Source organism: Sebastes umbrosus, chromosome 3 (genome assembly GCF_015220745.1).
Source record: "Sebastes umbrosus isolate fSebUmb1 chromosome 3, fSebUmb1.pri, whole genome shotgun sequence".
Classification (NCBI taxonomy): domain Eukaryota; kingdom Metazoa; phylum Chordata; class Actinopteri; order Perciformes; family Sebastidae; genus Sebastes; species Sebastes umbrosus.
In genome coordinates, this window is record NC_051271.1 from 17,765,697 (window position 1) to 17,778,556 (window position 12,860).

At 39.5% G+C, this 12,860-nt stretch overlaps 1 protein-coding gene across 2 annotated transcripts; it reads left to right on the forward strand.

The window, feature by feature from the left end:
* Window positions 1-36: 36 nt before the first annotated feature.
* LOC119484766 (RNA exonuclease 5-like) lies at window positions 37-12,860 on the forward strand. Of its 2 annotated transcripts, none has more exons than XM_037763839.1 (19): window positions 37-214; window positions 2,730-2,982; window positions 3,160-3,286; window positions 3,382-3,502; window positions 4,736-4,843; window positions 5,068-5,156; window positions 6,303-6,418; window positions 6,536-6,674; window positions 7,294-7,388; window positions 7,507-7,609; window positions 7,763-7,857; window positions 8,795-8,903; window positions 9,367-9,483; window positions 9,566-9,706; window positions 10,669-10,761; window positions 10,882-11,230; window positions 11,313-11,518; window positions 12,504-12,613; window positions 12,697-12,860. In XM_037763839.1, the coding sequence occupies exons 1-19, from the start codon at window positions 181-183 to the stop codon at window positions 12,749-12,751; spliced, it is 2,460 nt and encodes an 819-aa protein (XP_037619767.1). In that variant the 5' UTR covers window positions 37-180; the 3' UTR covers window positions 12,752-12,860. The 2 variants fall into 2 exon arrangements, with proteins under 2 accessions (XP_037619767.1, XP_037619768.1); XM_037763840.1 differs by having other exon boundaries at window positions 2,733-2,982.

Here is a 12,860-nt window from a genome sequence, read left to right on the forward strand (position 1 = left end):
ATCTGTCGCATTTAGCTGCATTTACTGACTGAAAGACATGACAACAGTGTGTACAGTAGTTTATTTTTAAAATTTCAAACCGGAAGTAGTACTGGCATTTTTAAACTTGTATCCCACATTGCAGCAGTGCTTGTGCTTAGTAAACCATGTGTTTTTAGCCTCTATGAGTGGTGGAAAAACATGGATTTGGACCCTGCAGGATCAACAACATCTGGTATTTACACATTTTTACGTTCGTTGCTATTCTCACGCGTTATAACTCAAGTTATAAATACTCTATAAGTGTTTATTATTGTTGTGTTAGCCAGCTAGGTGTGTGTACTGTAACTGTTACTGTTCATTCTCACTTAAGCTTGGCAGGTAAACTCCCTCATAGACTGACCTGAAAGAGAGAGAAAGGGTTTGTATAAAAACATGTTTACAGTGTGAGGCACTAATACAAAGTAATGTTTTATTATAAGGCACCACATTGGCATGAAACATTTAAAACAATACTCAGCCCATTCTGCAACTATTTGGCTGAAACAACTTCACTCTTCATCAGGTGGGATTTACAAGTCAAACTGAATATTTAGAATAACATGCTGGTGATCTGGGTTCATTTTGATCACCTTAGCTGTAAAGCAACACAGTGATAATTGGAATAAGTATACATTACATGTGGTTGTTTATCCCATTGTGAGGGGATGGTGCATTAAAAACATATCTAGTGACTGTATGATGATGTGTTTGCTGTATTAGAGCTGCAACTGTCAGGTGAGTCATTTTAAGCTTTATCTGTATAACTGTATTAGGTACTCGTGAATGTATCCCAGTGGAATCTGAACTTTTAGAGGGGTACAAAGTAATCAAAATGAACCCAAATCACCAGCATGTTACTTATCTTTGTACCCCTTGTAAAAGTTCAGATTCCACTGGGATACATTCACTTGTACCTAATACAGTTATACAGATAAAGCTTAAAATTACTCACCTGACAGATGCAACACTAATACAGCAAACACATCATCATACAGTCACTAGATGTGCTTTTAATGCACCATCCCCTCACAATGGGAAAAAATACCCCAACACAACCCCATGTAATGTAAGCCAATCTACTTATTCCAATTATCACTGTGTTGCTTTACAGCTAAAGTAATCAAAATGAACCCAGCATGCTATTCTAAATATAAAAAAAATAATATTCAGTTTGACTTGTAAATCCCACCTGATGAAGGGTGAAGTCGTTTCAGCCAAATAGTTGCAGAATGGGCTGAGTATTGTTTTACATTTTTCATACCAATGTGGTGCCTTATAATAAAACATTGCTTGTTTCCATGCGTCACATTGTAAACATGTTTTTATACAAACCCATTCTCTCTCTTTCGGGTCAGTCTATGATGAAGTTTACCTGCAGAATTACTTCAACTATATTAAAACTATAATAATTTAAAGTTATTTACAGAAATACAGGTGCGATAGGACTAGGGGTGATATACATTTTATCATTAATGAAGGCATGAAAACCTTCATTTACAAAACTCCTTATCTTTTTCTCTGTGTTTATATTTTGTCTTTACACAAAGCAACCACAGTTTAAAATAAAGTTGAAAATTCTGATGTGAATGAGGAAATATCTGATCAAAGAATAAGTAAACAACACTTAAAGCATAACTGACAGTTTTTGATATTCAAATAGGGTGCAACTAATGATTATTTTCATTTTCGGTACATCTGTCGAGGATTTTTTCAAGGTTCTTTATTTGTCATTTGTCAATTCCAGCAAAGCATTTTTATTGGTAATGAAAATCTTTGGTCTCAGGTTCCTTCAACAATGCTCATAAAATATGTATATATAAAAGGGGAAATCACACAAGTAAAAGTAAAAGCAAAGTTATAATCTAAGGCATAAAATAATGCAGTTAAAATAAATATAAACATAAGTAAATATAAAATAGTAGTGTAAATGTAAACTTGTAACTTTGCTGACAACAGTATTTCAGATGGGAAAACTGAATGTAAACAAGATGTAGTATGTATATGCATGATGAGAAGTAATATATTTACACAGAGGTGTAAACAGGAATATAGTGTGTAATAATGAGAAGTACTAAAAATATATATACAGAGGTGTAGACAGGAATGTAGTATGTATAGAGAAGTAGTAAATATGTATATGTACAAAGGTGTAACAGTTTATAAAACAGTATGTAAAGTATATAAAGGTAAATAAGGTAAAGTGACAATTCTTGATTAATTGATTAATTTTTTATCTATAAAATGTCAGAAAATGGTGAAAAATGTTGATCACTGTTTCCCTCAGATGTCTCGTTTTGTCCACAACTCAAAGATATTCAGTTTACTGTCATAGAGAAGTAAAGAAAGCAGAAAATATTCACACTTAAGAAGCTGGAACCAGAGAATTTTGACATTTTCTTTCTTTAAAAATTACTCAAACTGATTAATCGATTATCAAAATAGTTGGTGATTAATTTAATAGTTGACAACTAATCAGTTTATCGCCGCAGCTCTATATTCAAAAGTTACGGACACATTTTGGTACTGGAAAAGTATTGAGCTTTGAAAAACAGCCTTAGTTGGCTAAACACAGTGCTCCCCTGTTGTACCTTCATAAATAAAACACATTTAAAGAGCAACATGTGTAGCTCTTAAACTTACATTAACTTCTGCTTAAATTATTATAATGATTAAATATGTTTTTATTTTTTATTTTTTTTACCTCCTAGTAGAAGCATCTACAGCAGCAGATACATTCGACAGAAGAAAAAGAAAGCACGTCGACTTCACAGCACACGAAGAGGCCAAGAGATTAAAATCTGTGCAGGAAGGTGAGGAGACACGGGAGTGTGGATGTTCCCCTCGCCCAACGAGGAGCCCCGTGCTGCTCCACCGCCTTCAACAACCAATTACACTGAATGAGCTGACAGAGCTGCTGCATTATGCCGCTCTGGGGAAAACAAGTGGCATTAAACAGCCGAGGTAATGATTGGGGTGGTAAGATGTTATCTACTTCATCAGCTTTTATCAAACAACTCTCTGTATTGCACTTTTACTGAGTCCCTGTGCTCTGACAATAATCTTAATGATCCTTTTAAAGTCTACACCACTTGTACTTTTCATCACACTCTTCCCGCCACCCCCCCGTGTCTCTTCTAGTTGGTGTCATCTCCGCCATCAGAAGAGGGTTAAAGCTGTGAATGTGGTGATCGTGGAGGGCCTGACCCAGAGTCACTTTTACAAACACTACCTCACCCTGCCACACCTCAGGACCAACTACACCACTGTAAGTAACCAGAGGGGATGTAAATGTACAATGATATACATTATTAGTGTCTGGGCTGAACGCTGGTCCTTGTTGTTTTTATCTGGCTGGATTAGAGGATCACCTTTACGCCATCGTCTGCCAACCTGGTGTCAGGAATCTTCAGCAGTGAAGTTCCTGAATCAGATGATCCATCTCTTTCCCAAAGACACAATGGAAACAGTGAAGTGCACAAAGGTGAGAATCTTATGCGGATAATATGTTCTGAGTGTGTGTAGACGTGGGCAATATATGAATACATCATCAGTACGACATCTGAGTAGCTATTGTCTTCGACTTTGATCGTCAAAAAATGATAATGTAGCCCACAAAACTTCGCCCATTCCTGTTTATTAAAGGCTGCTATAGAGTTAAATTTACTTTTTATGAATGCCTCACATCCACATTTCATTTGACTGTTAGTCAAAAAAAAATATTTTGTGTCATTAATTGTCCTCTGAATGCTTGGTATTTTTCAACCTGGACCCTATTTTCTCATGTTTTTGTATCTAACTCACTAATAATGACAACAATTTCGGACACTGGTCTAGTATTGAGGGAGAGCTGCTGCTCACGGGCTGCAATACGCTGCTGTTGGGGCAAGCTGGCACCGACATTTACGTCCACTAAAAGTGCTTGTTTTTTACCATGACAGGCTCTGATTGTTATTATAAGTGTCTGATATCATGGAAAGAGTCTCGCTCAAGGAGAAGTCTCGTTGTGAAATCTGGCGAGGTGACGTGTTGCTGGAAGACAACGGTGGAATAGTGGAATACATCTATGGCGGAAACATGGAGTTTGTTGTGTTGGAGTACAGAAAGCGTAGCTTAGTGTTATCTAAAATACTTTCAATGTCATGGCTGAATATTTACATCTGGTCTCTGAATTTGATGGCCGTCCGTATTTATTTGAGCCAGAGTATACGGATATTCAGATTTCACAACGAGACCTCTCCTTGAGCTGGACTTGGACACAATAACAAACCGACCGGATCAAGAGAAAGGTCAGAAAAACATTTTATTTCTCTGTAGAGTCCTTTCTATAATGTTGTCTTGACATTGACGCTGCTCACTTGCCCTCGCAGATTGTTTCGTGGCTGTCGGTTACAGCGTTCTTCTTCAATACCGAACCAATTTCAAAAATAGTTGTCCCTATTAGTCCCTTAGACACAAAAACATGGGGAAATAGGATCCAGGTTGAAAAGTACCAAAGTTACGCTTTAATATTCATCCCCTGAATATCATCACATTATTATATTGTGCCATTTAGTCATCTTACATTAAACCTCTCAGCTGTAGATTTGTTGTTTTCCCTCAGTGTTTTTACTCTTGTTCTTAATTGTGTGTGTGTGTGTGTGTGTGTGTGTGTGTGTGTGTGTGTGTGTGTGTGTGTGTGTGCGTGCGTGCGTGCGTGTGTGTATTATTGCTGCAGCACTGAGGATTCACCCAGTAATCAGCAAGTTTGGGACACAGAGGAGAGGATTGACGGCATACGTTCTCACCCAGGAGGAGATGATCAAGACACACTTCCCTGTCAAAGGTGAGTCTCTCTCTCTGATTCCATCCACAGTAATCCTGCTTCTTCCACCATTACGCTTTCAGGGCTTTCTGCTGATGACAGTATCTTAGCAGGCTGCATACTGTATGTGTGTATATCCTCATTAAAATGCATTTTTACATTTATGGAGACCTTTGTTTTTAAAAGATCAGTTTTTGATGTGAAAACTTAGATGTTGTCTCTCTCTCTCTCTCTCTCTTGGTTAGGAATGCCCGGCTTTGAGGAATTTGTGTGCATGGATAGTGTTGACTGTGTGACTGACAGCAGCCCTCTGTATGGACTCGACTGCGAAATGGTGAGAAGATGCTCTCAGTTATATACTTCATTCCCACTTTCCTTGTAGCAGTTACTCAGCTTTAAACAGTCAATACAGCAGCATGTATTGTGACAAATAGACAGGTACCATTATCGTGATATTTATGTAGGACCACAAGAGTCACGTAAATAGTAATAAAGCATTTATTTGATTAATAACTAATTGTACAATAAAAATAGGCATTAATAGATGTATTTACAAATGTATTTATTAAACTATGAATAAATGGACTAAATTACGAACTAATTCTTTTTTGACATTTTAATGGGCAATAAAAAGAAATTGCAAAAATAAATATGAATCCATCAATAAGTAGTTCAATTTTCATCATTTTAAAAATACATTAATGTATCACAATACACATACGCTTACGTGTTTCGACATGGAGCCTTCTTCAGAGCGGGTGAAGTATACAGAATCAGTTCACGCGTAAGCGTATATCTATTGTGATGTGAGCCAATTAAACAAGTGAAATGCTAGTATTTTGTCCTCCTTGAGTTTGAAATTTGGGATGTGCTACCCTATCACATTTTTATAATAAATATTTTGTCAGGTAGAAATGATCAGATCTGCTGTCTCCATTGACTCTTTTAAGTCTGGGCTCAAGACATACTGTACTTTTACTCACTAGCATTTGAATCCTCCTGATTTTTCACTTGTGCCTATATGTTGTTTATTTGTGCCTATGAGTCTGTACAGCACTTTGGTCAACGTGGGTTGTTTTTAAATATTCTTTATAAATAAATTTGACTTGACTTGTTTGAATTGACATATGCTCATGCTACTTTAACTTGAAGCATATTTATGTTACATGTGCCCCGTTAAACAGATATTTACTATCTGACAGAACGAGCTACATCACTTTGACGCACGTCTATTCTACTTGTAGCTGATACAAACAGCAGCTCACATTACCAGACCACCTCATCTGTCTGCAAATAACAACAAGTAATATTTTATTTATCATGTGGTCCGTCCTCTCTTGTGCTGTCTCCATTTATTCATCACTTCTCAGCGTTCTGTGATGGGGATCTCATCGCTTTTCTGGGCAAGATGTTGTTAGAAGTTTGTGTTGTGAGTTATTCTGATCCAGCAGTGAATCAGTGTGTTCATGTTGTGCTTCAGTGTCTAACAGAAAGAGGATACGAGCTGGCTCGTGTCTCTCTGGTGGACAGCGATGGGAACTGTGTGATGGACGACCTGGTGAAACCTCAGAACCGAATCCTCGACTACCTCACAAGGTACACACACACACACACACACACACACACACACACACACACACACTGGTGTGTTTTTAAATAATCATCAATCTCTGTGTTAAAATGCTAAAACACATTTTTGTTGCCTTCTAATAGGTTCTCTGGTATAACCGCACAGCTGTTGCGACCAATCACAACGACCCTGCGTGATGTTCAAGTAAAGATCAGGACGTTGTTGCCGAGCGACGCTGTCCTGGTGGGACATTCTCTAAACAACGACCTCGTGGCTCTGAAAGTGAGTTACTACTGACATTTTTATTTCTGCTTGTAACAATATAATTATCAGGATGTGGTTATGTTCTGAGTCAGATGTTACCTCGAAATTCAAGTTAAGTCTGACACATTTCAGATGTCTGACTTGTTTACAGCAGTTAACCTCATAAATAAAAAGAGTTTTATACTCAGAGACCATATTATTTTATTTATATTATTATATTTAATTCAAAGTTGTCAGAATATTTGCTACACAATTTAATATAAAATCTCTGATGCATCACCTTGAAAAAAACTTTGTAAGTTAGGAACTTTATTGTCTACAATGTGGGAACATATTTTTTTGCCTTCATCACTCACAAAAATAAATAAATAGATGGTTGTGAGCAGACACCAGGAACAAGATATTCATAACATGTCAGTGTCTCATGTAAGCTGGTTTTTATTTAAAAAAAAGTCAGACAATTACATTGTCAAAAATGTTGATATTTTAAGAACTCAAAAAAGTGATTTTATTCCCTTCATGCCAGCAGTCATTTGGAAGTAGTCAAATTTCTCAGATGTATTGTGGATGGATATTTCATTTTGTAGAGGCTCTCTTTAAAGTGAAGACCAATATTGTGTTTGTGTCGTCCCTGCAGCTGATCCACCAGCATGTAATCGACACCTCCCTGCTGTACAGGAGAGAGTTTGGAAACAAGTTTAAACTGAAGGTCCTGGCCGACGTAGTGCTGCAGTAAGTTCTCTCTCTCTCGCTCTCTCTCTCTCTCTCTCTCTCTCTCTCTCTCTCTCTCTCTCTCTGTCTTTTTCTCACCCAGTACGGCTAATAATTAAATTTTCCACTTGTGTCCCAGGAGGCAAATACAAACTGAAGAGGAGAAGGGTCATAATCCCACTGAGGATGCAGTGGCGGCCCTGGAGCTGGCTCAGTACTTTATTAAAACAGGACCTCGTCAGGTAACACATCGCTTCCAGACACACACACACACACACACACACACACACACACACACACACACACACACACACGCGCACACACACACACACACGCACACGCGCACACACGCACACGCACAGTTGATGTAATATTTTCTGTGTGCTCACTCTCAGGTTGTAGAACTTCATCTAGAGGAGCTGTGGGGATATACAATAGTAGAGGAGTCCTCTGACTGTGAACCTGCACCTGCACCTGCCCCAAGTCACAGGTACAATATACAGTCTGTATACCTCTTTGTATTCTTCACATCTGCTGTTACTCAGACCATGTTCACACTAAGGCTACATTCACACTGCAGGCAAAAGTGGCCCAAATCTGTTTTTTTGCGCATATGTGACTGAGATCTGTGTGTGAAAAGCACAAATCACATGGAATCTGATCTTTTCAATTCTGATTTGGGCCACTTTTATATGCGGTCCTAAATCAGATAGAAGTCTGATTCTTTGCAATGCGACCTCAGTCTGAACATTCATATCGGAACTCTGATCTTTTACATCACGCACTTTCTCAGGGAGATGGGTCGCCTGAACTGAGAGTCTTGCCGCGAGAGCTTTGAGGAGAGGCGCGGACAGATGTAGTTAAAAGTAGCCTTTGAAGAACAAAAATCGGATCTGAGCAATAAATGTGAATTGAGCACTAAGGCTTGCAGTGTAAACCGGTTAAGTCGGGTTAACCGTATCTTTCCTCTAGGTTTTTGGCCTCCATGCTAAGATAGCATTTTCCCTCCCAAAAACACTCCCGATGGTGGATCAATACAAAAACACAGCACTCACATTTTAGTTTGGACTTTTTAAATGTGGCTTTTGAACACACACAAAATCAGAAATATCTGAGTCAGTCTACCGATCTCTCCAACTTAGTCCGTCCTTGTCTGAAATTTTCAACTCAAATCTCTGTGATTTAACTGTCTGCAGAATCATTTCACTGAATCATGAATCATGAGGATGAATGCCTTCCTGAAAATCCAAAATGATAGACTTTTAGGAAAAATATATCTTTCACTAATGAAAACACTAAAATCCTATTAAACAATCTACGTTGCTAATAGAGGGATTCTGCTCCTCATTCACAATGTCAAACTCCTCTCATCGCACGTTCTGCTGCAGCTGTATTTGACAGATTCTCCATCTTTATTTCTCGTGCAGGTTTGCGGACATCCTACAGACACTGGGCCGGTCAGTAGCCTTCATAGGAAAGCGTTCTGACATCACTCTGGAGCTGTCCAATCAGCAGTGGCACAACTCTGACAAAGAGGTGAGACATGAGAAGTTCTGACTCCGAAGCCGTCTGACCTTTACCTGATCAAACACTCTAAATTAACTCGGTTTTCTACCCAAAATATGAATTGATGTGTTTTTCATTCGTGGTGCATATACTGTATATAATACACATAGAGGGTTTGCTGGTTGACCTATTTGTTAGATATTAGGATCCGTTCAGTGATGAATATCTTCAGGTTTCTGGTTCTGATGGAAAATCTTTAGTGGCATTTCTTCCTAATTTAACATTGAACTATGAAGATGAATGAAGTTGCTCTTTTTGTTCAAGAGATGACATTGATCATCATTGATTATATTATAGATGAATATAACAGTTTGCTGCATTTGCACCATTTTTCCTCTCCCTCACTATATGATCTGTGTCTTCTTTTCCCTCACCATCCTCCCCTTAACTCTTCCCTTTCTCTACCTCTGTTACTGTATCTCGTCTCCTTCAGATCTTAGCTTCTTTCAGGAGACAGACCAAGTATCCGTTCCTCTCAGTGCTCCAGTTTTCTTCCCTCTCGGACCAAATGAAGAGGAGCTACCCTCATCAGGAGCACCAGTACCAGAGGGTGAGGCATTTATTCACAACATGATACATTTAAAGTGTTGTTTTAATCTACTACTTAATGTGTGTGTGTGTTTATCCTGCAGGTGGTGTGTGCGGACCTTCGAGATATGTGCGTCGTGTTTGCCGGGCCGTTCCCTGCAGGTTTCTCTGAGAGGGATGTGAGGCGGCTGTTCTGTTGCTGTGGACCGGTTCGAAATATCAAAATGTTGAAAACAACTGTCAGGGTATATCTCACCTACGTTATCATCCTTTATTTCACATTTAAGGGGCAGGTCCATTATTTTGAGGTTAGCTTTCCAGTGGTGTTCCTTATGTATTCAAATCCGAACATTTTGGTTGAAGTACTATGTTTTAGTGTCAAAATGTTGTTTTTTTTAAGCCCTGATAAAAACGTTTTCCCACGTGACCTGACGTAGGTTTCTGCATGATGATGCCACGTTAGTTTGGATCTGAAAGTCACACAATAACACAAACAAACTAACCGATCGATGCAGCGGTAGGCCAGATACTCCCATGTTCTGCAAGGTAAAATGACTGTTTTTGTGAATGTAGTCTGGTGGCTTTGAAGACCGCAAAATAACGGCTTCAGTTCCCCATCAGAAAAGGCTGCCTGACGGCGAGGTAAAGCGGTGAAAAGGTGGCTAAAATACATTTTTCTGTTGCTCCCGTCCAAAGCCGATTTACCTCAGCGTCAGAAAGCCCTTTCCGGCAGTAACTGAAGCCTTTATATCGCTCTCTTCAAATTCACCAGACTACATTAAAAACAACAGTAATTTTACCTCCCAGAGGGAGTATACATACAACCTCACTTCAAATAGATCCGAACTAACCCTTTCAGTTATTTCCAATCTTAGCACAGCTAACGTTGACTCACCTGGTGCTAGCGTTCACATTATACATAACCTTATTGATTAGTTTACTTTGGTAACTTTCGTCACTGCTTTTTGCAACGGCTGAGTGGACGTTTCCATTTGAAAAAAAAACGAACGCAGATGGACCCACCCTTTAATACACTGCTAGTAAACTGTATTTCTGTCAGATGAACACATCAACAACCGAATACCTCTTAAGATATGGTGATAATTACCGCTTCAGTTCCTCTTAAACTAGAGCTCTAAAAGCTTCCCCCTCTGTTTGGACGTGCTTTATTAATAAGACCTATATTTTCTAACTGTTTGGTCTCCAGGTTCATGCAGAGGTAGAGTTTGAGCTGCTGGAGGGAGCTGTGCTGGCTCTAACAACTTTGAATGGATTTAATATGCAGGGACATTCCATCAAGGTAACTCTCTTTCCCTTTTTCCTTTTGCTTCCTGTCACTTCTTCCCTTTGCATTACAGTTAAAGTTATTCCAGTAGACTGCTGTATCTCCAACATGTTTGCTTGTGTGTGCATTTTATAGGTCCAGAGGCCTGTTTACGAGTCAATGCTGGACTTGGATCTGACTCTTGATACTTTGATGTGTGACAGTCTCCACGCCAGTCACCTCTACGCTGTTAAATTGAACCCCAGTATGGCTGGGAGCATACACGTTTCTGCACGGGTCAATGGACACACGTCAGATGCAGAATGTTCAGGTGTTACTTCTGTTAAAACAGCGAACAGGTCGCCCTCAACGAAAGTAAACGGCCAGCGGTCGCAGTCTAAGCTGTCTGAGCAGGAAGTCAGAGAGACATTTGGTCACTTTGGTTCGGTGGAGAGAGTCATCCTGCCGGCCAAACCTGGAAAACGTGCAAGACATGCATACATAAGTGAGTAAAAAGCTATATTATTCACTATCCCTTGTTGTACTGTTCAAACAAAGTTCTCCAACACGAGTGTCTCTGTGTGCAGAGTTTGAGAGCTCAGATTGCAGACATGCAGCCTTCAGCTCCACTGAGGATCTCAGGAGGGAAAACTACCTCGTCTGTTCGTCCCTAACTCCACCCCACTTGCCCTCATGGGTTGCCATGACAACACCAATCGCCACGGTGGATCCTGACAGTGAAGCAGCAGCAGCAGAAGACGAGGAGAGGACCCGCGTGCACACCAGTTCTCAGGTAAAGACAAGGGTGTGTTATTGACTCCAGTTGGTCGTCACACATTCCTAACGTCACTGTTTAGGAAAAGGAGTCGATCCCAGTGGAAATGGGTGAACGATTATTTTCACTGTCGATTAATTTCATGATTAATCGATTAGTTGTTTGGTCTATAAAATGTCAGAAAATGGTGAAAAATGTTGGTCTGTGTTTCCTAAAAGCCCAAGATGACGTCCTCAAATGTCTTGTTTTGTCCACAACTCAAAAATATTCAGTTTACTGTCATAGAGGAGTAAAGAAATCAGAAAATATTCACTTTTAAGAAGCTGGAATCAGAGAATTTTGACTTTTCTTTTCTTAAGCCGACACTGTACGTAGGCACTGGTTTTGCCGGGGTTTTAAGTGGGGATGCACCGATCCGTTCTGATACCGATCCGATACCAGTGTTTAATTAATAAGCTGTATTCTCACTGTGTGGAAGAGACTGGGATTATTCTTTTATGTGTGAAGCAACAACAGGCTTGACTTAAATGTTGCTTTCCTAACTTTGTAAAACAAAATGTAAGAAATAAATATAGATATAAATGTAGGAATTGTTATTTAGTATTAGATTAATGAATCGTACACCAGGACAACAGGAATTACAATTCAAGTGTTCACCTTTTTACTGCAGCAACAAATTGGTCAAAACGTACACAGGAATTAAAATTCCAGTATATAATGTATATAGCATATAAACATAGAACTGAATTGAATAGATCGGCCCCATTATCACGATATCCAATCCAGCTATTTGAGTCACTATCGGCCCGATACCGGATCCGGTATCCTTAGCGGTGTATAAGTAAAAACAAACTATGATATCAGGCAATATTGAGAAGACATGTCGTCTATGGCGCACAGCTTCACAACAGTTTGACAACAGCGTTAGTCCCACAGAAAATGATCGTTAGTTACAGCCCTATTGAACACATGTAATGAAGACTCCAATATGTGATCTCTGTAGGAGCAGGAAATGGATCTCATGATGGGGAAGTTGGACCGCTGCCTGCTGAAGCTCTTCAGATCTCTCCCACAAGGCACCTTGTCTGTGGTCGTGCTGCCCGGATGCACCAGGTGAGGACTCTGACAGTCTGAGGAAAATCTGCTACCAAGTTCAATATTTCTAAACCTCCTCTCTCCTCTCCTCTCCTCTCCAGTGCTCTTGGTCACCTTCCTGGTTTGTGCCTCATGGAGTTCAAGCATGGGTCTTGAGGAGAACAGAGACCTGGTCCTCTGTGGGAACGATTATAAACCTGCACTATCAACATATCTTCCAGTCCAAATAATTAAAAAATAAACCACCACAGACTCAGCAAAACGA